Source organism: Arvicola amphibius, chromosome 11 (assembly GCF_903992535.2).
Source record: "Arvicola amphibius chromosome 11, mArvAmp1.2, whole genome shotgun sequence".
NCBI classification, from domain to species: domain Eukaryota; kingdom Metazoa; phylum Chordata; class Mammalia; order Rodentia; family Cricetidae; genus Arvicola; species Arvicola amphibius.
The window spans coordinates 76,071,777-76,097,509 of NC_052057.2; the positions used below are offsets into that span (position 1 = coordinate 76,071,777).

At 38.6% G+C, this 25,733-nt stretch overlaps 1 protein-coding gene across 3 annotated transcripts in view; it reads left to right on the forward strand.

Moving 5' to 3' along the window:
* LOC119826373 (cytochrome P450 7B1) overlaps window positions 1-25,733 on the forward strand; it is a 181,079-nt gene that overhangs the window by 139,378 nt on the left and 15,968 nt on the right. For 2 of the 3 annotated variants that reach the window (XM_038347650.2, XM_038347652.2), the window contains 3 exons: window positions 5,750-5,886; window positions 13,314-13,904; window positions 14,366-14,572. In XM_038347650.2, coding sequence (XP_038203578.1) covers window positions 5,750-5,886; window positions 13,314-13,904; window positions 14,366-14,572 — 935 coding nt within the window. The remainder of the gene's footprint in view (window positions 1-5,749; window positions 5,887-13,313; window positions 13,905-14,365; window positions 14,573-25,733) is intronic. The other variant, XM_038347651.2, reaches the window with a different exon arrangement.

Sequence of the window (25,733 nt, forward strand, 5' to 3'; positions counted from 1 at the left end):
TCTATATGTATAATGTCACCCTGTTCCAAATGTCACTGAACACTAGACAATGCCTTAGTTCCACTTTTAAAACCACTACTAAAGAATCATAGCCCTTTCCTGAGGTCATCTTTTTGCCCACTCATCTTAACCTATCAAGTCCATGTCTATCTGGACACTCACCAGCTTCATTAGGCCAGTGGCTTGAAGGATGGCGAGGTTCTTCAAAGCTGAAAATGCCCAGGAAGGGTGAAGGTATGGAGGAAATGTTGCTGGCTGAACAGCTTACACAGACAGTGAGTGAGTAACCACAAGCATAAGCAACTGCATGTGGGGTAAGACAGTGGTGGAACCAGCCCTGCTTTGTGTACCCACTCTCTCTGTCTCTGTATGCTGCTAGAACATGAAAGCTGTTATTCTCATTTATTGGTAAAAAAGACTGAGAATCTGCATTGTATTAGGTCAGATGTACAAAATATATGGTATTCCTAGGTTTTAAGAACACAATATACACTCGGTAGCCAAGAAATCTAAAATAATTATTTTTATTTTATGTGGGTGAGTGTTTGTATATGGGTACCAAACACATGTGGAAGTCAGAAAAGGTGATTGAATCCCCTGGACCTAAAACTCTGCATGAGCCACCATATGAATGATGGGAACGGAGCCTGAGTCCCCTGCAAGGGAACAGGTGCTTTTAACTACTGAGCTCTCTCTCTCCATTCCCAATAGTAGTAGACACATATTTGAGTCTCTGCATTCATCTCTAGGTGTAACATAAAGATAACCTTCAAATATTGTGTGTAATCAATTTTTCCATGTTGGTGTACTCTCAAAGGGACAAGTCTTAAACATTTTGTATGCTGTATTTGGATTTTTCTCCAGTATTTACTTTCAGAGAACTTGGACTTGATGTTTTACGTAGATCTTAAGATGTACCCAAGCACCTATGGAAGAAATCTCAGGTGCTGATGAAATTGTGTGTGCAAAGAATTTGGATTGGATCTTTGAGGTCACCTAAAAATCCCAAGTGAATTATATCATTTTATTACCTTAAGTACTAATTTGAGAGTGTATGCATTATTAAAATGAGATAAAGAAAGAGTAGATACAATAGGTTTTTAAACTTCATACACAACATCAGGCCCAGGTTTAATCCAGCCTTAGAATTGTATTAGCCACAAGTGGTATTGAGCATCCTGTGTCCTCACTCAGTAGAGAGCACCGAATAGTTCATTTGCAAAGTCATGGAGCATGAGTGGGACAAACAGCAGTAGTTGCCCTGTGCCATGTATCAACAGGCCTTTCTGAACCAATATAGTGATGGCTCTCCTCCTTACATAGTTTCTACAACTATCACAATAAATATAGATTGCTATTTGTTTTGGATGGGTTGTAAGCTGGACAAGCACTATTTTCTGCCCGTAACTGTGTACAGTTGTGGAATAGTGCTTAATAGTCTTAAATTTACTCCTGCCAAAATAAATACAGCTGTAAGAAATAATGGCCCTGCCATATCTCTAACAATAAAATGGCGTCCTCATGTGGCTTTGTAATATGGAACACAACTAATATTCCCTTGGATTTCTGCATCCCATCCTCTCCCCTGTTTAGGCGCCATGAAGAATACAACTTTTGGTTGAATGACAGCATAGAAGATGACATTAGTTGTTTTAAATTAGAATATGACAAAAGGCCTTACTAAATCGCATTCACAATGCAACATTAAACCCGACACAGTAAAAGAAGATCAAGGGAATGAGTTGAGCTAGTATTTTGAAACAGGATGCTGTGAATTAGAATTCTTAAAAACTTCAAAGGATCCTGGACCAGTTGTGTAACAAATTCCAACCTGAGGGTCCTGCTGTCTATTCATATGTGTACTCTCTTCTCCAATGTTAGGATAGACCTGGCTGGGGAGATGCTTCAGTGGGTGAAGTATCTGCCCAATAAATATGAGCCCTGAGTTTGGAACCCCAGCATCCATGCAAAAATAGGGGTGTGGTGACTTGTGTCTGTAACCCTAGCACAGAGTGAAAAGCTGGATTCAAGACAATAATGAGTTAGTCATGAGTTGGTTCTCCAGTCCCATAATCCTAATACAGAGATTTGGAAGCAGAGGTAAAAGCATACTTGAGTTCAAGGCCAGTCTGGGCAATACCATGTCTCAAAACATGTATTTTTTCAATTTTCTTATTAATTAAATTTATTCATTTATTTTATATCCTAACCACAATTCCCCTCCCTCCTCTCTTCCCATTTCCTCTCCCTGACTCCCCATTGCCCTTCCCACAATCCACTCCTTCTCTTTTTCTGTCTAGAAAGAGACAGATTTCTCATTAAGGTCAACAAAGCATGCCATATCAAGTTGAGGTACGACAGACGATATGATCCTATACATAAGCAAGACCAAAAATTCTACCAGGGAACTTCTACAGCTGATAAACACTTTCAGTGATGTAGCTGAAGATTAACTTTAAAAAAAAAATTCAGTAACCCTCTTACATACAAATGATAAATTAACTTAGGAAAAAAACAAGAGAGTCAGCACTCTTCATAATAGGCAAAAATAATATAAACTCTCTTGGGGGTAAGTCTAACTAAGCAAATGGAAGAGCTTTATGATCAGAACTTCAAGTCCTTGATGAAAAAAACTGGAGAAGATAGAAGATGGAAAGATCTCCTATGCTCATGGATTGTTAGGATTAGCATGGTAAAAATGAATGTCTTACCAAAAGCAATCTACAGATTCCATGTAATCCCCACCAAAATTCCAACACAATTCTTTTACAGACCTTGAAAGAATAATACTCAACTTCATATGGAAAAACAAAAAATCCCAGGATAGATAAGACAATTATGTAAAATCAAACATAGTTTTTTAAAAAAAAAAAGTTAAAAGAAAGAAGAAAGAGAATAGAAAAAAGTATGAAGAATAAGGTCAAAGTTGTTTTTTTTTTAACACTGTGGCTTGTTTCCACCCGTCCATGCAGATATACTTAAATACTGGCATGTCTGCTACATTAGAAATAAAATAAACTGTCTTTCAAATAAAGAATACAAAATCTTTCCTTGATTTCTATTGCAACTCAGTTTTTATTTTGACCACTCCCCCCCCCCCCGCCACACACACACGAGCAGTGGCAAGATCTGCTGCTTATATTGTTGGTATGTGGGAAGTGAAGACATCTGATAGGGTTAATACAGCTGCATTAAAGCCCTTGATGAGATGATGATAATCTTGACCTTTGATTAAATCTGAGTTAGTAACATTTGTGATTGATCAAAGTGGAATCCATGAAGCACGTAGTATCACAGATGGACCAGAGAATTGAAGTCCTTCTGAATATTTGTTTTGATCCCTTCAAGGATAAAAAAAAAAAAAGGATTATTCAGTTTGTCTTATTTTTATCTTAAATCAGATTGTATTTACTAGATAAATGACTGGAAGAAATTTTGCAATACAAGTTTGCTCATGTCAGAGATCAAAAGCAAGAAACTTTTAATTCATAGTATTTTAAGGAATGTTTTACATGCTTAAAATCACTTAATTGGTAATATTTAACAAATAATCCTAACTGTAGTCATTATTTTAAAAAATCTTCATAAAATGGTATCAAAATACAAAATTCAGTAAAAATATACTGAGGTTTTGTGGGTTTCTTTTTCTTTGTGTGGTGCCAGGAATCAAACCGAGAGTCTCATTCGGACCAAGTGAGCAAGCGCTTCACCTCCATGATCTCCCACACACTCTGCACTGACATCTTTATTGTTTCCAATAGCATGCCATATTTTTCAAGCTAATTCATTGTCATTCTTCTGATTATGTAATTCCAGCCCGATTGACAGCTGATAACAAAGAGCTTCATGTTGGCAGCTAAACTCTGTGACATTTGACACCCGGAGTACAGCAGGAGCTCTCGGAGTTGCAGTAGACTGTGTTCACTGCGTGTGTCTGTCAGTGCAGCCAGAGCTCTTCATTGCTGAGATTTTTTTTTATTGCGTTCATGGATTGACTGATTTTCCTGGGTGGGTGAAAGCAGAGCTATGGGGCTGCAGAGTGTACAGAATGTTCTTAACCTTTAGGCAAATGTCTTCACATCTGAGACCTGAGATCCTTTGGCCACGAAAACAAGGGAACACACTAAAGCCTCCAAGGTGACATCTGGCTCTAAACTCTTTGATCAACCAGATGGATGGAAAACATACACAGTGAATAATGTGGCTTGTTCATTCTAAAGAGCACACCTCCTTTCAATGTGTAAAATTCACTAAAGTGTTTTTCAAAACCTTGAAGTTCCATGTGCATCATTACCCTAAAGCTTTAACATACATAAATACGATGAAGTCTTATTAAGATTTAATGAACTCATACCCTATGTTTGTAGAAGATGTAAGTGCTTCTGCATACAGTTGGGAGGTAAGCGACCTAGTCCACGTAACTGAACACCCCATGCTACTATGAATTAAATATGGGAGCCTATGAAATTAAATACTCAGTAATTGAAATGCACAGTTTATAAGCAATTTAATTCTATCTTAGATTAGGCCTATCACATAGCAGTTTGGTGTATTAATTTGTTTTCTGTTGCTGTGATAAAGCGCTAACCTAAAAGCAGCTTGGGTGAGAATGGGTTATTTATTTGGCTTAAAATCCCATGCCACAGCCTACCATTCAGAGGTATTGGGGCAGGAATTTAGCCAGGAACTGAAGAAGAGACCATAGCTTTCTCTCTGTCTCTGTCTCTCTTTTGTCTCTCTTTCTACCCTTCCTCTCTCCTTCTCCCTTTTTCTGGCTAGGACCAATTGTCTTATAATTTCTTAGATCACCTATCTAAGGGAAACAGCCCGTGGTGGGCTAGGCTATCTCCCATTACTTAGCAAACCAGAAAATATCCCACAGACATGTTCACCGGCTAATCTGGTGGAGGAAACTCCTCAGTTGATGTTTTCTCTTCCCAAGTATGTCAAGTTGACAACCAAGATCAGCCATCACACTTGGCAAGTACAGAGCCAACAACCACAAATGTTAGTTAACACTAAGTTGGGGGTTGCTAAAGAAAAAGTTCAGAGATTAAAGACATTTGAGCTCTCTCAGAAGACCCCAGTTCAAATTTCAGGACCTACATGGTGGCTCACAACTGTCTTTAATTCTACTTCCAGGGTATCCAATGCCATTTTTGTCCTCCTTGGTCACTTGGTACACAAACATACACGTAGGCAAAACTCCCATATACATACAATAAAATTGTAAAAATAAAATAACCAAGTTTAGTTCTTACTAGACAAAGTAGGTAACATTTATAGCATGAACTGTAAAAGACAAAAGAGAAATCAGACAATTAACTTTTTTTTTTAAATCAGCATTGTACCAAACTGACAGTTTTGCAAAATACATTCTACAAATCGATTTGGTTACCTACTGATGTTCTTAGCCACAGACCCTTCAGGTGTACAGTGATTAAAAAAAAAACTGGACATATGATAAATCCATCAGACTGTGATTTAGCTGTCAAGCAGCCGTGGAATCCTTCTAAGAATTATGGTATCAAAAGTTGATCGACAGAAACAAGGAACTGAAGTATCTACCCAATATCCACACAAACCGAAAGCACTATAAACCCATGTAGATGACGACTCAAGAACTAAGGAAGTCCTAAACCGAGAGAGCCTGTGCAATTCATGCATTTTTATTTAGACTGTATATATAGCCTGCATGTATTAAAACGTGAATGGTTTCATTTTTCTCTGATTTCTTTCCTCTTCATAGGCGACCTGGTGAACCTCCCCTGATAAAAGGTTGGCTTCCTTATCTCGGCATTACTCTGAAGCTCCAAAAGAACCCGTTAGCTTTCATAAAGACTCTCCAAAGGAAATACGGCGACACATTCACCGTTCTGCTTTCAGGTGGGAGGCTCCACTCGGAGCACTTTGCATGTGGCACACACTCTTGCTGGCTCTTTAGTGCCTCACGTTTCCTCACGGGCAACATGTGGAACATTCATCTAATCTTGTGGAGCAAAAACAAAAGATTGGCTCGCGGGAGTGCAGTGATAGTCATGTATGCAACCTGGTTACAGGCCCCGCCCCGACTTCCTAAAGACTCCTTTCTCCTGGTCCGACTTGTCAATTTGTTTTGGGTCGGCTTGGGTTATTTGGCAAGAGTTTGAAGAAAAGAGCTAGGATGTGTTTTGAATGAATGATTTCTTCACAGAGCAGCTTTAGGAGTGTAAGGAAGTTCGGCAGACAGTTCAGAGTTGGCATACCAAGTCTCCCTTGGTTACAGACTCCCAGCTAGTACATTTCATCTCAATATGGCACTTCATTCCAATGAATGGGCTGATGTGGTACACTAATTCACAACTCTAAACGTCTGAATTCTCCACATAATTATTTCTCTTCCCCAGCCTTGAAAACACTAGTCTGGAGTAATTTTTCTACATTTAAACTCTTCATTATAGTTCAGGCTTTCAAAATGCTTTAAATACAAAACATGTACCTGTTCCCATGACTCTCCTTGTTATATCACAAGTCCTTCTCATTCCTATTATTTCTTCACTTGGGATCTTGGTCCTTAACTTGGAGCCATATTATATGTCTCCTGCTTGCATTTTATTTTCAATATTCTCTCTCCTTCCCTCCCTCCCTCTTCTTTCTTTCCTTCCTTTTTTCTTCTTCCCTCCCTTCCTTTATCTCCTACTTCTCTCCCACCCTCTCTCTCCTTGATCCTCTCCTCTCTCTCCTTGTCTCCATCCTTCCATCCCTCTATCTTTATTTCTATATCCATCTCTATCTCTATCTCCTAGATATTTTAGGAAGCTACTTGCATTTGCTGTCTCTAGCAATTTATCTTCTAGAGTTTTCCTAATAGTACCCAGCTATCTACTCTTATTCATGGTCAAGTTTATTCTAAAGATCCCTTCTTGGTGACTTACTGATCTCTAGTTTCTTCTTGAAATATCCAGTTGCTTCCAACTGTCTGGAAACTGACCCTTCAGCTTCCTCTATTGACTCTGAGTGGCCTTATTGTGCCGTATATATGAATGTATTTCTATATAAGTACATCTCCTTTAAGTTTTCCAATTTTGTGGAGTACAGGTTTTCGAAATATGACCTAATGGTTCTCTGGATTTCCTCTGTCTGTTGTTATGTTCCCCTTTTCATTTCTTATTTTAATTAATTTGTATATTCTCTCTCTCTCTCTCTCTCTCTCTCTCTCTCTCTCTCTCTCTCTGCCTTTAGGTTAGTTTGGATAAAGGTTTGTCTATTTTGTTGATTTTCTCGAAGAACCAACTCTTTGTCTCATTGATTCTTTGTATTGTCTTCTTTGTTTCTCATTTGTTGATTTCATCTCTAAATTTGATTATTTTTTGTCATTTAGTTCTCTTAAATAAGTTTGCTTCTTTTTGTTCTAAAGTTTTCAAATGTTCTGTTAATTCACTAGTGTGGGATTTTTCCAGCGTCTTCATGCAGTCATTTAGTGCTATGAACTTTTCTCTTAACACTGCTTTCATTATGTCCCATAAATTTGGGTATGTTGTATGGTCATTTTCATTGAATTTTAGGAAGTATTTAATTTCTACCTTTACTTCGTCCTTGTCCCATAGATGATTCAGGTGAGCATTGTTTAATTTCCATGTGTTCGTTGGCTTTCTGGAATTAGTGTTGCTGTTGAATTCTAGTTTTAAGCCATGGTGATCTGATAAGACGCATGGGGTTACTCCAGTTTTTTGTATCTGTTGAGGTTTTATTCTACTCCTAAAGAACTAGTGCTACCTTCTGCTTGTAATGACTTCACTGAGGAGCAGACACAACCTCCTGTAAACATTTGAGTAATAAAAGGATGGAGATTCAACCTGATTGACCCATCCACAAGGTTAGTTTTAATTCACCCATGAACAGGCAACATTAGTTTTTGTTACAATTTACTCTTTCCCCTGACAGCCGACAAATTCTTTCCAATGACAATTGCACAAACTGCCATTTCAGAAAAATAGAAATGGAAACAGTCATGCATCTTAGAAAGACTTTTTAACATTTCATATGATTTTCCCAAGACCCCTATCCAGTCCACTCCCACCCCTTCTTGTTACTGCCATGTGCTTACAGTCCCATTAATATGCCTCCTTACTGGAACATTCCTGCACACATCCATACCTTTGTGCCTCTGTCCTCCTCTTGCCCGTCTTTCTGCTAGAACTCTGCTCTCAGCTGACCTTTGAGTTCCTATTGCTCATCACTTTCTCTTCAAATCCTTTCTTGTCTGTATCAGCCAAAATTAGGAACCCCTTCACTAGGGCCCAGTTACCCACAGTACCTCTGCTTGGTGTGATTCAGACAACCAGGCTTCACAACGTACTCGCTGTCCATCTCCGTCTTTTTCTGTTAGTGACTCTCTTCCAATTTAGCCCAGAGCTCAGTGCTGATTTAGTCACAATAAATGTTTGATGGGGGAAATTGCTAACATCTTAAAACGGATGAAATTCTATTAGGTAGACAAAGAGGATGTGGCAGGTGTTGCCTTTCTACTCGCACTTGGAGCTAATCCAAAGCTGCAAACAAAGTCTTCTTTGTAAATAACTGCTAAGATGAAACCTCAAATTTCCAATGAGCAGTACAAAAATTATTATAACTTCTAGATTTCTCTTTTTACGAACTTATGCAAAGGTTGCCTAAAATGATTCAACAAAAACTTGTAGACTGGATAGTTTTGTTCAGCATTTGGGAGATTTAGGCGAGAGAGTCTTGAGTTAGAGATAAGCCAACACCATCCTGTTAAAAAAAAAAACAACCTATTTTATAAAGGAGTATGCCTGAGAAAATAGGTCAGTTGGTAAAGTGCTTGCTGCATGATGCTATGTACTTAAAATCCCAATACTGGGAATCTGGACGAGACAGAGGGATTTATGGGTTCCCTGTCCAATTAGCGGACACCAGGCAGCCAGCAATAGGTTCTGGTAAGAGACCCCCTCTTCAAAAAAAGGGGGTAGCACTTGAGGAACAACTGTGGTTAACCTCTGTTGTTTACAAGCATACATGTGTACATATATATGCATACATAAACACATACACAAATACAAACCTAACAAACAAAAACAATCAATCCATGCTCACTTATGATATCTTAACCGTAAATTCTAAGAAGTCTAACACTGACTTAAATACTGACCGCCTAAATAATTTAGCCATCATTATACTTTTGAACTCGGTAATAAACAGCCACCATGGAATAAGCTTAGCTGCCTGTCCCCCACCCCCATCAGTTTGAATATGTACTCTTTGAAAAGGTCTGTGAATTCACAGTTTTGATGATCAGTTGGTGATAGAGCTCATTTAAAAAATGAAGGACAAAGTCACCCTTGTCCCTGACGTGTGTGCTTCTTGCAGGGCACGCAAACTATTGTCGTCCCCAAAAGTCTCATGGGACACAATTGTCACCTTAATAAAGAAATTGAAAGGTACAGCTTTCCATGAAAAACGTCATAAATTCGAGACCTGCTCCAGAAAATAGTTTTCTAATTGATTTTGTGTGTTAGTGCAATGGAATCATTTTCCTTAAATGTCACCCCAGAGAAGCTCTACTGTACATCATTGTCAACTGCTAGAGAAATCTCCCTAATAAAGGGGACTGAGTACACATGGTGGTCTCTCTCAGCAGATAAAATACTGGCTGCCTATTCAGCTCCCAACTGATGCTTACATGGTGACATTCAGCCCAAAATCTGATGGAGAATTACCTGCACGAGGAGATTGAAATCTTATAATTTTAGAAAATTAGTTTGAAGTCAACTTTTTTTCATATTTTATAGACTAAGCAACTGACTTGAATTCCCAGGCCTATGTCGATGTGGTATCAAATTCAGCATATAAACAGCAAAATTCATTTATTATCTAAAAGCCAGATTTCTTGTGTGTAAGACTTCAAGGTGCTTAGGTATTTGTTCAAAAACACATTTAGCAAACTATTTTGAATTATGTAGCATTAGCTTCCCAAGGAAAAAAATATAAAGAAAGAAAATAAGAGTATTGGGTTGGCAAAGCCTTGACGGGTTATCTAAGAATGCTGGGACTAATAGTCGCAGTCTGTTCCAGAAGAGGGAAGAAAAATGGAATAATTGGCATGGAAGATATTAAAATTGTTGGCCTAATTTCAAACTTAATGGGCAGAAAACATTATTTTATATTGTATCTTTTCAGGCATAGGCCTCATTTTGACATTTACGTTTTAGACAAATGCAAACGCTGAAATTCTTAAAATCAATATTTTACATCTACTTCTGACAGCATTCTCCTCTCTTTTGAAAACATGGCAAAGGGTATTGTTTCTACACTCAGATCCCTGTGAACTAGGCTGCATGCCTGGTGACACTTGGCATTCATTTACATAAAATTTCGCTGAACCAAGGCTAATTTCTCTCCAAGCATTCATAGCCTTCAAGATAACTTTTCAGAAAAATTCCTTTGTTAGGAAATTTAAATTCATTTTATAAATGTATATGTATTTTCCTGTCTGATTACAGAACACAAAGAAACTCTGGTTTTGCATCTCACATTAGCAGATGGTGGACAGATGGTTTAAATTAATATTAATTTTGGAAAACTTAGCTTAAATTGTTTACACTGAAGATTAAAAGTTGGAAAGCCAGCTTAAATCTCCAGGGTTATTGGTACTTCCAACTTGAAAAGTAAAATCAGAAAACCAAAATGTCCAGTTCTAAAGTAATCCACATCTCCTTCAGGAAGGTAAAAGGCAAGAAACAATGTCTTGTTGGGGAAGAAAATTAAAATTGGAATGAAGAAGAAAAGGTGCAGATGCTAGAGAGAAGTTACTTTGATTTTCTTGGGGGATGATCCTTTAAAAGAACTACTGCAAACACAAGAATAAGAACCTGATTTTCAATCCCTTCACCAACATAAAAGTCAGGGATGGAGGAATGTGTCTGTAAGTGTGTGGAGACAAGCGGATTCCCTGGAGCTCATTGGCCAGCCAGTCTAGTGGAATCGATGAGTCCCAGGTCCAGTCAGAGATCTTGTCTCAAACGCTAAAATGGAGAGCTGTTGAGGAAGACGTCTGGTGTCTGTTTCTGTGCTTCAGGTACACACATGTACTTGCACATACACACACACACACACACACACACACACAACCTGAGACTAACAACTATGTTTTTTTGAATAAATGTATTAACAGGGACCTGGTTCAAAGGGTGAAAGTCGTAGGTAGAGAAGCATTATTGAGTTGGATACCCAGATCCACTTAAGAATCCTGATACAGCTGTGTACATCTGTAATTTCAGCATTCTAACACACACACACACACACAAACAATGGGAGGCAAAGAAAAGAAAATTGCCTGGAAGCTCATTGGCCAATCAGCCTTGGATACATAGCACAACAGCAGAAGCACCAAGGTGAAAGGTGAAAACCAGCTTCCAAAAGTTGTCCTCTGACTTTCACAGGCACACTGCGACACATGCACATGCACAGCACATGTGCACCTGTACACTGTATAGCACACACTGCGACACGTGCACATACACAGCACATGTGCACCTGTCCACCGTACAGCACACACTGTGGCAATGTACACCAACAGCACATATGCACCTGTACACCATACAGCACACACTGCGACACGTGCATTCGCACAGCACATGTGCACCTGTACACCGTACAGCCCACACTGTGGCATGTGCATACGCACAGTCAATCAATTTTTATAATATGTTAAATGTGTTTGCTGGTTTGAACCAGTTATTTCACATACCCCATTTATACTTTTATTTGCAATGAGCTTGCTTTTATCTTCTATTAGGGGCAAGGTAAAGAGGGAGGGGGAAAGTAAAAGGGGGGCAAGAGTGAGGAGAGAAAGTGATAAGAAAGATAGAAATAGAAGTAATAAGCATGTGTCTGTTTCTCATGACTTGTGGACAGAGCAGAAATCTGGCATTAATCTTGTCTCTACTTCAAAAGCCAAGTTGTAGTAACTGATAGTGTCTGGGATGATACATTGTTTAAACATTCTTTTTGGACTTAGATGAATGTAGAAAATTAGTTCAAAATATTTTCCAAGGATTGTGATTTGCAAACAAAACTTAGTGCATACACGCTCTGAATCTCAGATACTGCTTTTAAAATTCCTATTAATGTTGAACAAAACCCATTCATTTGAGACAAAGAGTACATGAATCATCACCTGTGAAAATGCACAGCTTTGCCTAAAATTATCTCTTCTGAAAAATGAGAAAACTGACTCCCGCATTCTCAATTTTTTGCCAGGCAGATGCTGGCAATTTTAGTTAAGTTTTAATGGTAAAGCAAGTTATTGAAAGTGCCCAAATTTAATGGAGTCCTTTCTGCTGTTTTTGAGGCAAAACAAAGAACTAATGAAAGCAAAACTCAACTTACTTTGCAGAAGGCAGTGCTAGTATCTGACCAGGATGGACAGCTAGGTCTGGACTACCCCTCGCTGTCTTGTCTTGCTCTGTTAAATGAATCAGGGGGAAATGGAGTGAATAAAAATCACTGTAAGGAAAATGAATTGCATCATAAGTGTTAAAGTGCATTTAACACTTAAGTTATTTTTTTTTAATTGCCTAATAAAAGCATTTATACCGTCTCTAGGATTTGGTTCACAATGTTTCCAAATCTTTATCTAAAATAATTTGTACCAAATTGATCAAGTTTTGCAATACATTTGGAATTACAATAAATCACGAGAGGAAGTTTTTCAACTAAGAAAACTACGAACCCACCCACCCACACACCCCCACACATGGTGGGGGGGGGATGCAGACAGACAGACAGACAGAGACAGAGCAAATGGAGTACAGACACTAATAGCTGAACATGACCACTGAAGGGTTACCCTAACGTAACTTGTGTTTTTAGGAAGAAAAGGCGTACTCACTGTTGCTATTGGGCGCGATAGCTCTAACCAGAAGGAACCATAAGGCAGTAGTGCAATGAGAAGCCAAAGCTGAGTGAGGGCAAGCTGTGCTGTCTCAGTTGTCCCGGCTCTCAGCTGCTCAATGCAGGGGTTCGGCAAGGAACTCTCCAAAGTTTGTGCCCATTTTGAGAGACAGGCCATAGTGAGTGGTGAAGTTTAGAACTTGAAGAAATTTACCTTCAAACTTTGAGAGATTTTTTTTCACAGCATCCTTCATTTTCAAAGCAGACAGAGTAGGCATTTGAGTGGAATGGATTCCTGTTAAATATGTGCAATAAAACTATTAACTTCTTAATAAAGTCTCTAATTCTGATTTAAATATTTTCAGACTGAAGATACATGTTTTGCCTTGCTATCAAATAACTATATTCTTCTTTTTTTTTAGGGAAGTATATAACGTTTGTTCTGAACCCTTTCCAATACCATCTCATAATGAAAAATCCCAAACAATTCAGCTTTAAGGAGTTCAGCAGACAATTATCATCGAAAGCCTTCTCCATCAAGAAGCTGAAAACAGACAATGACCTTAATGAAGACATTCACAGAGCCTACCTGTTTCTTCAAGGCAAAGCTTTGGACAGTCTCCTAGAAAGCCTGATCCAGGAACTAAAAGAAATCCTTGAGCCCCAACTACTAAAAACCACAGACTGGAATACATCAAGACTCTTTCCGTTCATTAGCTCACTGGTATTTGAGACCACATTTTCGACTATATATGGAAAACTTCTTGCTGGTAACAGGAAGAAAATTATCAGCGAGTTAAGAGATGACTTTTTAAAATTCGATGACATGTTTCCATACTTAGTATCTGATATACCCGTTCACCTTCTAAGACATGTGAAATCTATGCAGGAGAAACTTATAAGATGCCTCACGTCAGAAAAACTAGATCAGATGCATGGATGCTCAGAAGTTGTTCAGGAAAGGAAAGAGATTCTGGAAAAACACTATGAGCGTGAAGACTTAGAAATAGGAGGTAAGAAAGTTCTAAACGATTACTCACTAAAATAAAATAATTTCCAGGAGACCTTTGAGATAAAAAGAAAAATGGCGACCTTGAAAATTTTTATGCTCTTTCTAATTGGCTAGTGATAAAATGTTTTACTCTGAAACAACCCTCTGTGATAATTGATTTTTTTTTTTTTTTTTTTGCTGAGGTGGTAAAACAAGATACTTAATGATGATAATGAGAAAGAGTATAACTAAGCGGCATTTCCTCCCCTTATCTCATCCCCACCTTCCTGCCCCCCCAACACACATTACATTTTAAACTATTCTCATTAAGCAGAAAATTAGACTTCAGAAGCCTATTGGTTCTCATTAGCATGCACTGATCCTTGGCTGGGTCTGTGTCCTAACATCTTTTAATTAGCACACTGCAAATCTAATCAGTGTAATAAACGCTATTAATCTTCCTTTTCACTTATTTTCTCCCAGCACATCATCTTGGCTTTCTCTGGGCCTCGATGGCAAACACCATTCCAGCTGTGTTCTGGGCAGTGTATTATCTTCTTGGGCACCCAGAAGCTGTGGAAGCGCTGCGTGACGAAATTGACAGCTTCGTGCAGTCAACAGGTCAAAAGAAAGGGCCTGGACTTTCCATCCACTTCACCAGAGAACAATTGGACAGCTTGGTCTGCCTGGGTAATTTATTTTTATCTGTTATGAAGAGAAGAAGGTAGCTCTCTGCAAACCCAGTTTATCACTCATAGCTGTTTACCAAGAGGTGGGGGACACAGCTGTCTAATTGACATAATAACACCCATTTACATCAATTATAAATTATGTAGTTTATAGCCGTAGATACTCTCATTGCATGTAAACATTAAGTCCTAGCTAATTAACTATGCAAGGTATGAAAAGGGCTAAACCAAAGCTTTGCAATTATTTGGGGAAGAATGTGTATGCCTATTAAGTCATTTGATTCCAAGCATCTGTTGGCCTGCTGATGCTTCCCAAACACTGCTGCACTGTCACAACAAGAAAAGGATTCCATGGCTAAACAGGAAAATATTCCGGGGGGGGGGGGGCAGTGTGCGTGCAAAAAGCACTTATTCTTCCTTAAAATGGTGTCTGCATTTTCGGGCACAGGTCGTGGTGTTTTATGAGGTTTGGAGTATATGGTTCTTAAGCGGAAATCCTTTCGTTGTAGGTTAAGGGTTTAAACACAGAAATAAAAGGATTGAAGCAAAGAAAGAAAGGAGGGATAAATGGACAGAGGGGTGTGAGGAAGGCAGGAGGAAGGCAGGGAATTAGAAGAAAACAAAACAGCTGTAGACAGCTTCCTTTAGACATTGGTATTTTTAAAAACTATTACTGATTTATTAAATAAAAGTAAACATTATTTCAAGTCTACCTGAGGCCCATAGGAGCTGGTTGTTTTGCATTCTTCTTCTCCCTCCCCCTTTTTTCCTTTGCTTTTTCTCAGTCAGCCTTACACCTGCCTTGAACCCTTGATCTGCAGCAATTGTATTTCCATTTTCGGAGTTTGAGCAGGCTGCTTGTTACCATGACGTAGGGAACTCATATTCCTAAAGCTAGTTCCCTCTGTATTCATGTCTCACCTTATGACATTCTTGATGATATAGTACTTCTAGTTTCAAAATGCATTTCAGAAAAAGGCATTGTTTATATGTTTTCTATATCCTTGGCTATTTGACTTAATAAGACTAATTAGTCTGCGTTGGCTTCAAGTTCTCATGCATCAAATATTTCCCCTCTCGCTCTCTTGGAAAATTCTGAAATATTAGGTCCTAATAGTCTTGATCACAGTTAACTGCTTCTTGGCACTAATAAGACAGACGGACTCAAGTGTTACAAGGATGGATCCCCTGGCCTGGCTGAGAGCCATAGAAGGGCAGCAGCCACTGTGATTTTTACTGTAGTCCATGATGAAGGCTGTGTCACATGTAGTGTGAATTATCAAAGAGATTTCTTGTTCGGAGGAAGAAAATACTCCCATCATTATCAAAATGCTAACATTCTTTTCTTTTTATTGCAGAACTTTTAGGGAACTAATACACAAAATGTATGTAAAATATGGGTAGTTGCCTATACTTGGATGAGTAGTGTTTTCTGAGTTGATTGGTTTCTATGGAGATCTAGGTTGCATTTTCCATATATCCAGGTAATTAACCCCTTCATTTTAAGAGTGGGATGATCAGGAAACAATGAAATGAACTCCAAAGACTATGTATTCTGCACATAATTATTACTTTTGACAGTTTACTCGAAATTCATCAACTCTTTATTTATAGTAGCAGTTTGTCCTTGAAATAAAAAAATTGTTTCTTTTTTTAATTTATTATATTTATTTATTATTTATTATGTATACAATATTCTGTCTGCGTGTATGCCTGCAGGCCAGAATAGGGCACCAGATCTCATTGCAGATGGTTGTGAGCCACCATGTGGTTGCCGGGAATTGAACTCAGGACCTTTGGAAGAGCAGGCAATGCTCTTAACCACTGAGCCATCTCTCCAGCCCGAAAAAGATTGTTTCTTAAAATGCCATGTTAAGAAAGAATTGCTTGGATTTATTTGACCAGAAGAGCTAAGTTTTGAAGTTGTAACTTAGGTCCTTGTAAGTCCACAACTCGACTTAGGAACTCTCACAAACTTGCAGTTCTTCCATGCTCAACCAATGAACATAAATAAAAAAATCTTTATTATTATTATTATTATTATTATTATTATTATTATTATTATCAGACATTACATCCTGACAGAATTTCCCCCTCCCCCCACTCCTCCCAGTTACCTAAAACCTCACTTCTCTCCCAGATCCTCTCTTCCTTGCCTTCCCTTCAGAAAAGAGCAGGCATCCCAGGGATATCAACTAAACACCTCCTTACAAGTCACAATAAGATCAGGCACAAGCCCTCATATCAGGGCTGAGTGAGGCAACCCAGTAAGCTAAAAAGGGTCCCAAGAGCAGGTAAAAGATTCAAGAATACCCCCATGTCCACTGTTAGGAGTTCCACAAAAACACCAAGCTGTACAACCACAACATAAATGCGGAGGACCTAGTACAGACCCATATAGGCTCTGTGATTGCTGCTTCAGTCTCTCTGAGTCCCTGTGAGCCCTACTTAGTGGATTCTGTGGGCAGTGTTTCTCCTGATGTCCTAGAACCCTCTGGCGCCTGTAATTCTTCCTTCTTGGTAGGGGTTCCCTGAGCTCCGAGGGGAAGAACCAGAAGGAGTTCTCCAATTTGGACTCTCTTTCCACCTAATGTCAGAAACAACAAAATCTTAACCTGTGCCAAAGCAGTTCCTTCCATAGCCAGTCTGACGCCCTGCAGCCCAGGTGACCAGCAGAGGTCAGTGTCATGTATTGAAAGAACTTGTGATAGAGGTCATTACCTTCTGGAAAAGAGTATGTATTCTTTCATGAGATAAAAGGTTTAGTGAGGTTGAATCAAACTTCGGTGGATCAACAACACACCAAATAACCTCTGCATTTTGTGCTAGTTCAAGCAAGAGTTTTCCTATGTCAGAAGAACATAAAGTCATTGGAAAGGCAAGACTCACTCGTGTGCCACATGAATTGAATGCACTGCTTGCCTTCTTGTGTCCTTAAGGAAAGGGTTTGTATGTGTTTTGAACACATTCATTTTTTTAAATGGTATCTTGAATGTTTATCCCTATTAGGAAAAAACGTTTTTGTAATTCAATAAGTGCTATGCTTTTTTGCCTGGGAAGGGAGGTTTTGACAGAGAACAAAAATGATGGTTTTATTTGCACTGGCTTTGCTTATGGACACACCAGTTATAAAATGATGTGGAGAAGGGGAGCTGGGATGTTGTAGGCTATTGGAGTCATTTAAAATAATCTCTTTCAAGACATTAATATAGATTTGTGCCTTTCCTAATGAGAATTTTTTCATTAAAACCCTTTAGCCCTGTTTTCTAAACAAAGGAACTACAATGCTGTATTTTTGAATATTTATATCTCATTAAAGTTTCTGCTTATTACAAACTTATTAAAGTTATGCATTTAGTAATATTTAATACATATCTCTAAAAATAGGTTGAATAAAAATTTAAGGTGACTTTATAAAATATGATACAAATAGAGATAACAAAGAAAAATATTAATGGTTCCTATTGAAAGTCAACGAACTAAAAAAGTTGTCTTGATGAATGCTACCTACAATTTACATAAATGAAGTACATAAATATCTTAATATAGCAGACACAATAAATGTCACCTAGTAGTGTCACAAGAATATTTGACCTGCATGGCATCGCTACAAACTTTATACTGCTTTCTTCCTTTTCCAGTAGGAATGAATTGAGCTCGGGTCATATTAAAATCGGACTTGCCCCTTAGGAATGCTAATTCTGTGCATTACTACCCCAAATAGCAAACACAACTCTCATTAAAAACATAAAACTAATATATTGTAACTTCAAACCCCTCACGAAAACTGCAGGTACCTGATTTTATTCAGTGGCATATCCTGAAATTGAGCAAGTTGTTGACATGGTGAGAGATAGTAGAATAAATCAAGGAGGTATAAAATAGAAGTTGGATAAATTGTCATGTTTCTTAAAAGAGAAAATTATGCATTATAATTATATCACATTGCACATTTTAATGCACCATGAGCTTATAGTGCTTGTCACCAAAATTTTACTAAATAATTTTAAGCCTATTTATCTTAATTTAACTTTCCAATAAGTGTAGTAGTCATTGAAATACTTATAGGCATACAGAAATTACAAGATAATTAAGTTGGCTACATAAATTTTGTTACAATGGAATTTTTTAATAATAGCTAAAATTAAGGTAAAATATTCATTATGCTTCCCGATACTTGGGGAGTTCCATAAACTGTAAAATCCTGGGTGTATAAAATCCTGGGTGTATATAAGTATAGGGTGGGCTACTATACTTATTTGTTTGCTACAATTTACCTATTAATTTTTATAGATCATTAATATTTATTTTCTCCTTGATCACTTCTTTTGTTTTATTGAAAATAGATTTTTTTCACATAATATATCCTGATTATTCTTTCCCCTCCCTCACTCCTTCTAGTTCCTCCCTTAGTCCCCTCCCATGTGGACCCGCTCTCTGTTTCTCCTTAGAAAACAAAGAAGTTTCTAAGGAATAATAATAAAATAAGATAAAATAAAGACTACCACATTGGACAAAAAAACAAAAACAAAATACAAATGAATAAAGAAGAACAGAAGGCAAAGAGTGCAAGAGAAGGCACAAGGAACAAAGACCCACTCATACCCACACTCAGGAATCCCATAAAATGTTTGGAAACTACAATGTGTACACAGAGGACCTTGTCCAAACCTATTCAGGCCTTGGGCATGCTGCCTCAGTCTCTGTGAGTTCATATTTGTGTCCGTCTTGCTGACTTAGAGGTCCTGGGTTTCTGGTCATCGTCTATCTTTAAATTCTCTGCCTTTAAATTCTTTCTGCCTCCTATTCTCTGGGTTTCCCTGACCTCTAAGGGGAGGGAGTTGATAGAGTCATTCCAGTTAGGACTGAGTGTTCTCTGCATAATGCCAGGCTGTGGATTTCTGCAGTTTTTTTTTTATCTTACTGCAGGAGGATGCTTCTCTGATGATGGCTGAGCAACAAATTACTGTGAATACAGCAGACTGACATGAAGAATCATTTTATTGCTACATTTAGTTGTTTTATGGTTGTTGTTTTCTTTTTCTTTATTCCTTTCTCATACAATATAACCCAACCACAGTTTCCCCTCTCTCCACTCCTCCCAGATCTTTGTCCCACCTCCAAGCTCCCCCAGATCCACACTGCCCCTCCTTTTCTCTTCATAAAAGAGCATGCCTTCCAGGGATATTGACTGAACAGAGCATAGCAAGATGCAATAGAATAGGCACAAACTCTCATATCAAGGGTGAACGAAGCAACCCAGAAGGAGGAAAAGGGTCCAACAAGCAAGCAAAAGAGTCCAAAATACCCCCACTCCCAGTGTTAGGAATCCAACAAAAAAATCACAAGCTGAATAACCACAGCACGTATGCAGAAGGCATAGCTCAGACACATATAAGCTCCATGATGTTTGCTTTAGTCTCTATGAGCCCCTATAAGCCCTGCTTAGTTGATTCTGTGCATGGTGTTCTCCTGCTGTCCTTGACCCTCCTGGCTCCTACAATCCTTCTTTCCTCTTTTCTGCAGGGTTCCCTGAGCTCTGCATAATCTTTGGTTGTTGGTCTCTGCATCTGCTTTCATCAGCTACTTGAGGAGGTCTCTCTGATGATGGTTGCACTAGGCACCAACCTATGAGCATAGCAGAATATCATTAAGAATCATTTCATTGATTTTATTTATTTATTTAGTCAATTGTGTTTGGTTCTACCTTAGGTCTCTGAGTCAATCAGCTTCCAGTCCCTAGCCATTCATAGAATGTTGGCTTGAGCTCTCTCCCCTGGCTTGGGTATCAAGTTAGACTAGTCATTGTTGGTCACTCCCACAAGCGCTGAGTGGCCATTCTTCCAGTGCTTCTTGTAGGCAGGACAGGTTGTGGGTCTTAGGTTTTGTGGCTGAGTTGATGCCCCAGTCCCACCCCTGAGAGTTCAGGTTCCATATTCTCCAATGCTAGGAGTCCTTAGTGGGGTCACCCTCACATTTTCCAAGTACTTTCCATTGCACTAGGTTTCCACATCTGATGTGGGAGAGTCTTCTGTTTGAGTTGATTTCATTGGCTAATAAAGAAACTGCCTGGCCCATTTGATAGACCGCCCCTTAGGTGGGTGGAGTAGACAGAACAGGAAGAGGAAGTGAGGTAGATGGCTCAGTCAGATGCCAAGCCTCACCTAAGTTAGTCAGACTGCCATGCCTCTCCTCAGAGAGAGAGGCCAGACGCAATGAAGCTCCAGCCCAAGATGGATGTACGCTAGAAACTTCCTGGTAAGGCACCACTTTGTGGTGCTACACAGATTATTAGATATGGGTTAGTCAAGACGTGAGTAAGAGGCTGGAATTAATGGGCCAGGCAGTGTTTAAAAGAATACAATTTGTGTGTTGTTATTTCTGGGCATAAACTAGCCAGGCAGCCAGGAGCTGGGCAGGATGAAAAGCAGGCCTGCCCACAGCACCTCACTACAGAACACATCAACCCCTAAATGCTCGGCTATTCCAGTAGTCCCTCCAAGTACTCTTTCTCTCGATACCTCCCTCCCTGACCTGATTCCTCCTGTTCCCATTCCCTTCCACGTCCAGTCCACCCACAAGATATGTTCTGTCTCCTTCCCAGGGAGGTCCGCAATACTCCCCAGACCTCTTCTCTTTATCTAACTTCTCTGGATCTGTAGATTATAATGTGATTATCCTTTACGTAAAAGCTAATATACACCTATAAGTGAATACATATGCATATGTTTGTCTTTCTTGGTCTGAGTTGCCTATCTCAGGGTAATTTTTTTCTAGTTCCATTTATTTCTTGCAAATTTTATGACATATTTTTTCTAACACTTGAGTAATAACTTATTATGTAAATATATTACATTTTCAGTATCTTATTATTTGGCTGAGGGGCATATAGATTCCTTCAGGCTCCAATTTCTTGCCATTATGAATAAAACTATTACAAATATAGTTGAGCAAGTGGCCTTGTGGTAGGATGGGGGCATCTTTTAGGTATATGTCCAATAGTAGTATAGCTGGATCTTGAGGTTGATTAAACTCTAATTTTGTGAGGAACCACTGTATTTATTTCCATGGTAGCATTCCCACCAACAATGGATGGGTGTTCCCCTTGCTCTACATCCTCAACAGCATGAGTTGTCAGTTGTGTTATTGATCTTAGCCATTCTGACAGATATAAGATTGAATTTCAAAGTACTTTTGATTTTCATTTATCTGATGGATAAGGATGTTTAACAGTCCTTTAAGTGCTTTTGAAAACCTCAAACCATTTGAGATTCCTCTGTTGAGAACTCTCCATTTAGATATGTACCCTCCCGCTTTTCTTTAGTTTGAATGTTTGGTTTGTTGATGTCTAGTTTCTTGTGTTTTTTTATATATATATTTTGATATTATCCCTCTATCAGATATGGAGTTGATGAAAATCTTTTTCCATTCTATAAGGTGCCAATTTGTCCTATTGATGGTGTCCTTCGCCTTACAGAAGCTTTTCAGTTTTATGAGGTTCCATGTATTCACTGTCAGTGTTAATGCCTTCACGATCAGCGTTCTGTTTAGCCAGTGTCAGTGTGTCAAAACTATTTCCCATTTTTTTCTTCTGTCAGGTTCAGTGTGTCTGGTTTTATGTTGATGTCTTTGATCCATTTTGACTTAAGTTTTGAGCAGGATAATCCATATGGATCTATTTATTTGTATTATTCTACATGAAAATTCCCAATTAGATCAGAACTATTCCTTGAAGACAGTTTCCTTTTTTTCCACTGGGTATATTTGGCTTCTTTATCAAAAGTCAGGTGTCCATACGTATGTAGATTTATGTCTGTTCTGGGTTTCAATTCTGTTGATTAATGTGTCTGATTTTATGCCAAAGGCCTGCAGTTTTTGTTCCTGTAGCTTTGTAATATAGCTTGAAATCAGGGATGGTGATGCCTTCAGAAGTTCTTTTGCTTTTCAGGGTTGTTTTAAAAAAACCAAGATAGTTTGGGTTTTTTTTTCCATATGAGATTTGAGTATTGTCCCTTAAAGTTCTGTGAAGAATTTTGTTGGAATATTGGTAGGGACCGATTTGAATCTGTAGATTGCTTTTGGTAAAGTGGCTGGTTTTATTGTAATAATCCTACTATAATCGATAGGCACTTCCTTCTGATATCTTCAGTTCTTTCTTCAGTGTTTTAAGTTTTTGTCATAGTGTTCTTTCACTTGCTCGGTTAGAGTTATCCCAAGACATTTTATATTACTTGGGTCAATGTGAAAAGTGTTGTTTCTTTCATTTCTTTCAAGATCTGTTTGTCATTTGCACAGAGGAGGGCTACAGTTTGTTGTTGTTTGTTTGTTTTGAGTTTATCTTGTATCCTGCTGCTGTGTTGTGTTTATTTGCTGTAGGAGTTCCTGGTGAGATTTTTAATGTTACTTGACATATCTGACATCTTCCTTTCCAGTCTTTCTGCTCTAGCTAAGACTTCAAGTACTATGTTGGGTAGGTATGGAGTGAGTGGACAGTCTTGATTTGCTCCTGATTTTAGTGGAAATGTTTGATCATGTCTCCTTTTAAATGGATGCTGGCTATAAGCTTGTTTTAAATCACCTATCTTTTATATTCCTAGTCTTCCCCAGGACTTTTATTTTGAAAGGGTGTTGTATTTTGTCAAATGCTTTCCTGCATATAATGAGATGATCACTTAGGTTTTTTTTTCTTTCAGTTTGTACATATGATGAATTATGTTTATCTATGTACATGTTATGGACCACCCTTGCATCTCTAGGATGAAGCCACCTTCTTCATGGTGCATGATCTTGTGTGTGTGTGTGTTCGTGGATTCAGTTACTGTTTTGTTGAGGATTTTTTGTATCAATTTTAAAAAGGAAATTGGTATATAAACTTCTCTCTTTTGGAGGTCTTTATGTGATGTGAGTATTAAATAACTGTTGTCTTCCTAAAATTAATTGGGCAATGATGCTTGTGTTTCTCTTTTGAGCAATAATTTGAGAAGTATTGGCATTATCTCTTCTTAGAAAGTCTAGTAGAATTCTGCATTAAAACCATTTTGACTCTGGGATTTTTGTTTTTGTTCTTGTTTTCTTTTTTTGGTTGGGAGACTTAATGATTGCTTCTATATCAGTAGAGGTTAAAGGTCTGTTTCACTTGCTTATTTGATATTTACTTGACTTTGGTAAGTAATGTGTATTGGAAAATACACTTGTATTTTCTTGCTTGTTCTCTCTCTGCCATTTGATTAGTTTGGCTAGGGGTTTGTCAATCTTGTTGATTTTCTCCAAGAACCAGCTTTTTGTTTCATTAATTCTTTGGATTGTTTTCTGTGTTTCTAGTTTGTTGATTTCTTCCCTCAGTTTGATTATTTCCAGTCTTCTACTCCTCCTAGGTGAGTTTGCTTCTTTTTTTTTCTAGAGCTTTCAGGTCTGCTGTTAAGTCTCCAGTGTGTGCTTTCTCCGTTTTTTTAAGTGCTATGAACTTTCCTCTTAGCACTGCTTTCATAGAAGGAATGAATTTCACTTCATGTTAGTAATTTTTTTCTATTTTCTGCCATATTGAGGATTGAGCCAGGGTCTCTGCGTATGCTAGGCCAGTGCCTTCTGACTGCACTCTATCCCTCTTCTCCTGTGGGGAAATCCTAACCCAAGAAAGAGGTACTCCAGAAGCCGACAGCAGAAAGGCTTTTGGGGTAATATTATTGAAACATCAATGAAAATCACTGACTTCAATATTTATCAGTTTTGCGTTTTAATACAAAGCTAAGAAGTTCAGGAAAGGAATGTAGGATAAAAACACAAGCTGATTGGAAGGTAAGGTTGATGCAAATTAAAGTAAATTCATCACAGGAGTGTTGAAAGTAAACCAACACAGAATAGGATGAGGGTCTTAGAAAACCCTTTCCATCCACAACGCTCTCAACTTGATTTTCCTTTGGAATCATCTGGAAAACTGTAAAAACACTCAGCCCTGGGCCTTTCCCCAGAGAGTCTGCTTTTATTATTTTGGAGTGAGGGTTGATGGCTTTAACATCTCCCCCAAGTGATTCTAATCTGTGGTCAAGGTTCAGCACCCCTCGTTTCAAGGTTTTCGTTAATGTTGTGGTTCTGGTTTCATTGATCTGGGATGGAGATGTTATCTTTTTATCTAATCCTGGGTGAGTCTAACAGCCGAAGAAGCTGGTCATCCCTGCCATGTAAGAAAGCTTCAAAGGAATATGTGGTTATTTCAAAACGTCTCTCCTCATCTGCTTCCACAAGAGGAACACTGAGAGAAGTCCGGGGTCTAGGGCATAGGAAATGAAAGTCCCTCTCTGCTTCCCAACTCAAGCAAGCAGTGCGTGTAGTTCTGGTAGACTGTGGTAAACTCTACGAATTTACTAGGCATGTCAAAAGGCTGATGTCATATCATCTCCGACACAGAGTACAAAATGGTTGCAACAGCCTGGGTACAGCACAATGGTAGAGTGCTTGCCTAGCATTCACAAAGACCTGGAGTTTTTACCCAGCACCACCCCCACACCAAAAGAAAATGATAAAATGCATATATGTGTATTTAAGGGGTTGTTAAAGGTTAGAAGAAGGAGTAGATTTGCTGCCTGAATTTTTATAAAGGTTGAAATTAAAGGAAAGAAAACTTGATTTCAGTTTGAAAAAACACCTTTCCTCCAAAATATGCTTTCAGTAAACTATCATTAGAGTTATATGTTCAGAAACGATGTCTATAAGTAAAGCATGCGTTATGTGCTCTAATCCCAAAGCCTGAGAGGCAAGAAAGAAGGATCATGAGTTCAAGGCCTGCTTAGACTAGAAAGCCAGACCCTGTCAAAGAAATGGAAGGAAGAAAAGAAGGAATGAAGGGAGGGAGAGAGGAAGGGAGGGATAGAGGAAAGGAGGGAAAGAGGAAGGGAGGGAGGAAAAGAAAGAGGGAGGGAAGGTAAAATGGCAAGTTATAGTTCAATAGTAGAGAAGTTACCCAGCATGTGCAAGGCCTTGTGCTCAATCCCCAGCAACACACACACACACACACACAGACACGTACACACACACTTGCACACACTACTTGTTAGTAATCCATGCAAACTTTGATTGAACTGTGGATGTAGCTCAGGGGCTGAGCACTTGCCTAGCAAGCACAAGTCTCTGGGCCCCCCCCCCATACCTCAAAAAAAAAAAAAGAA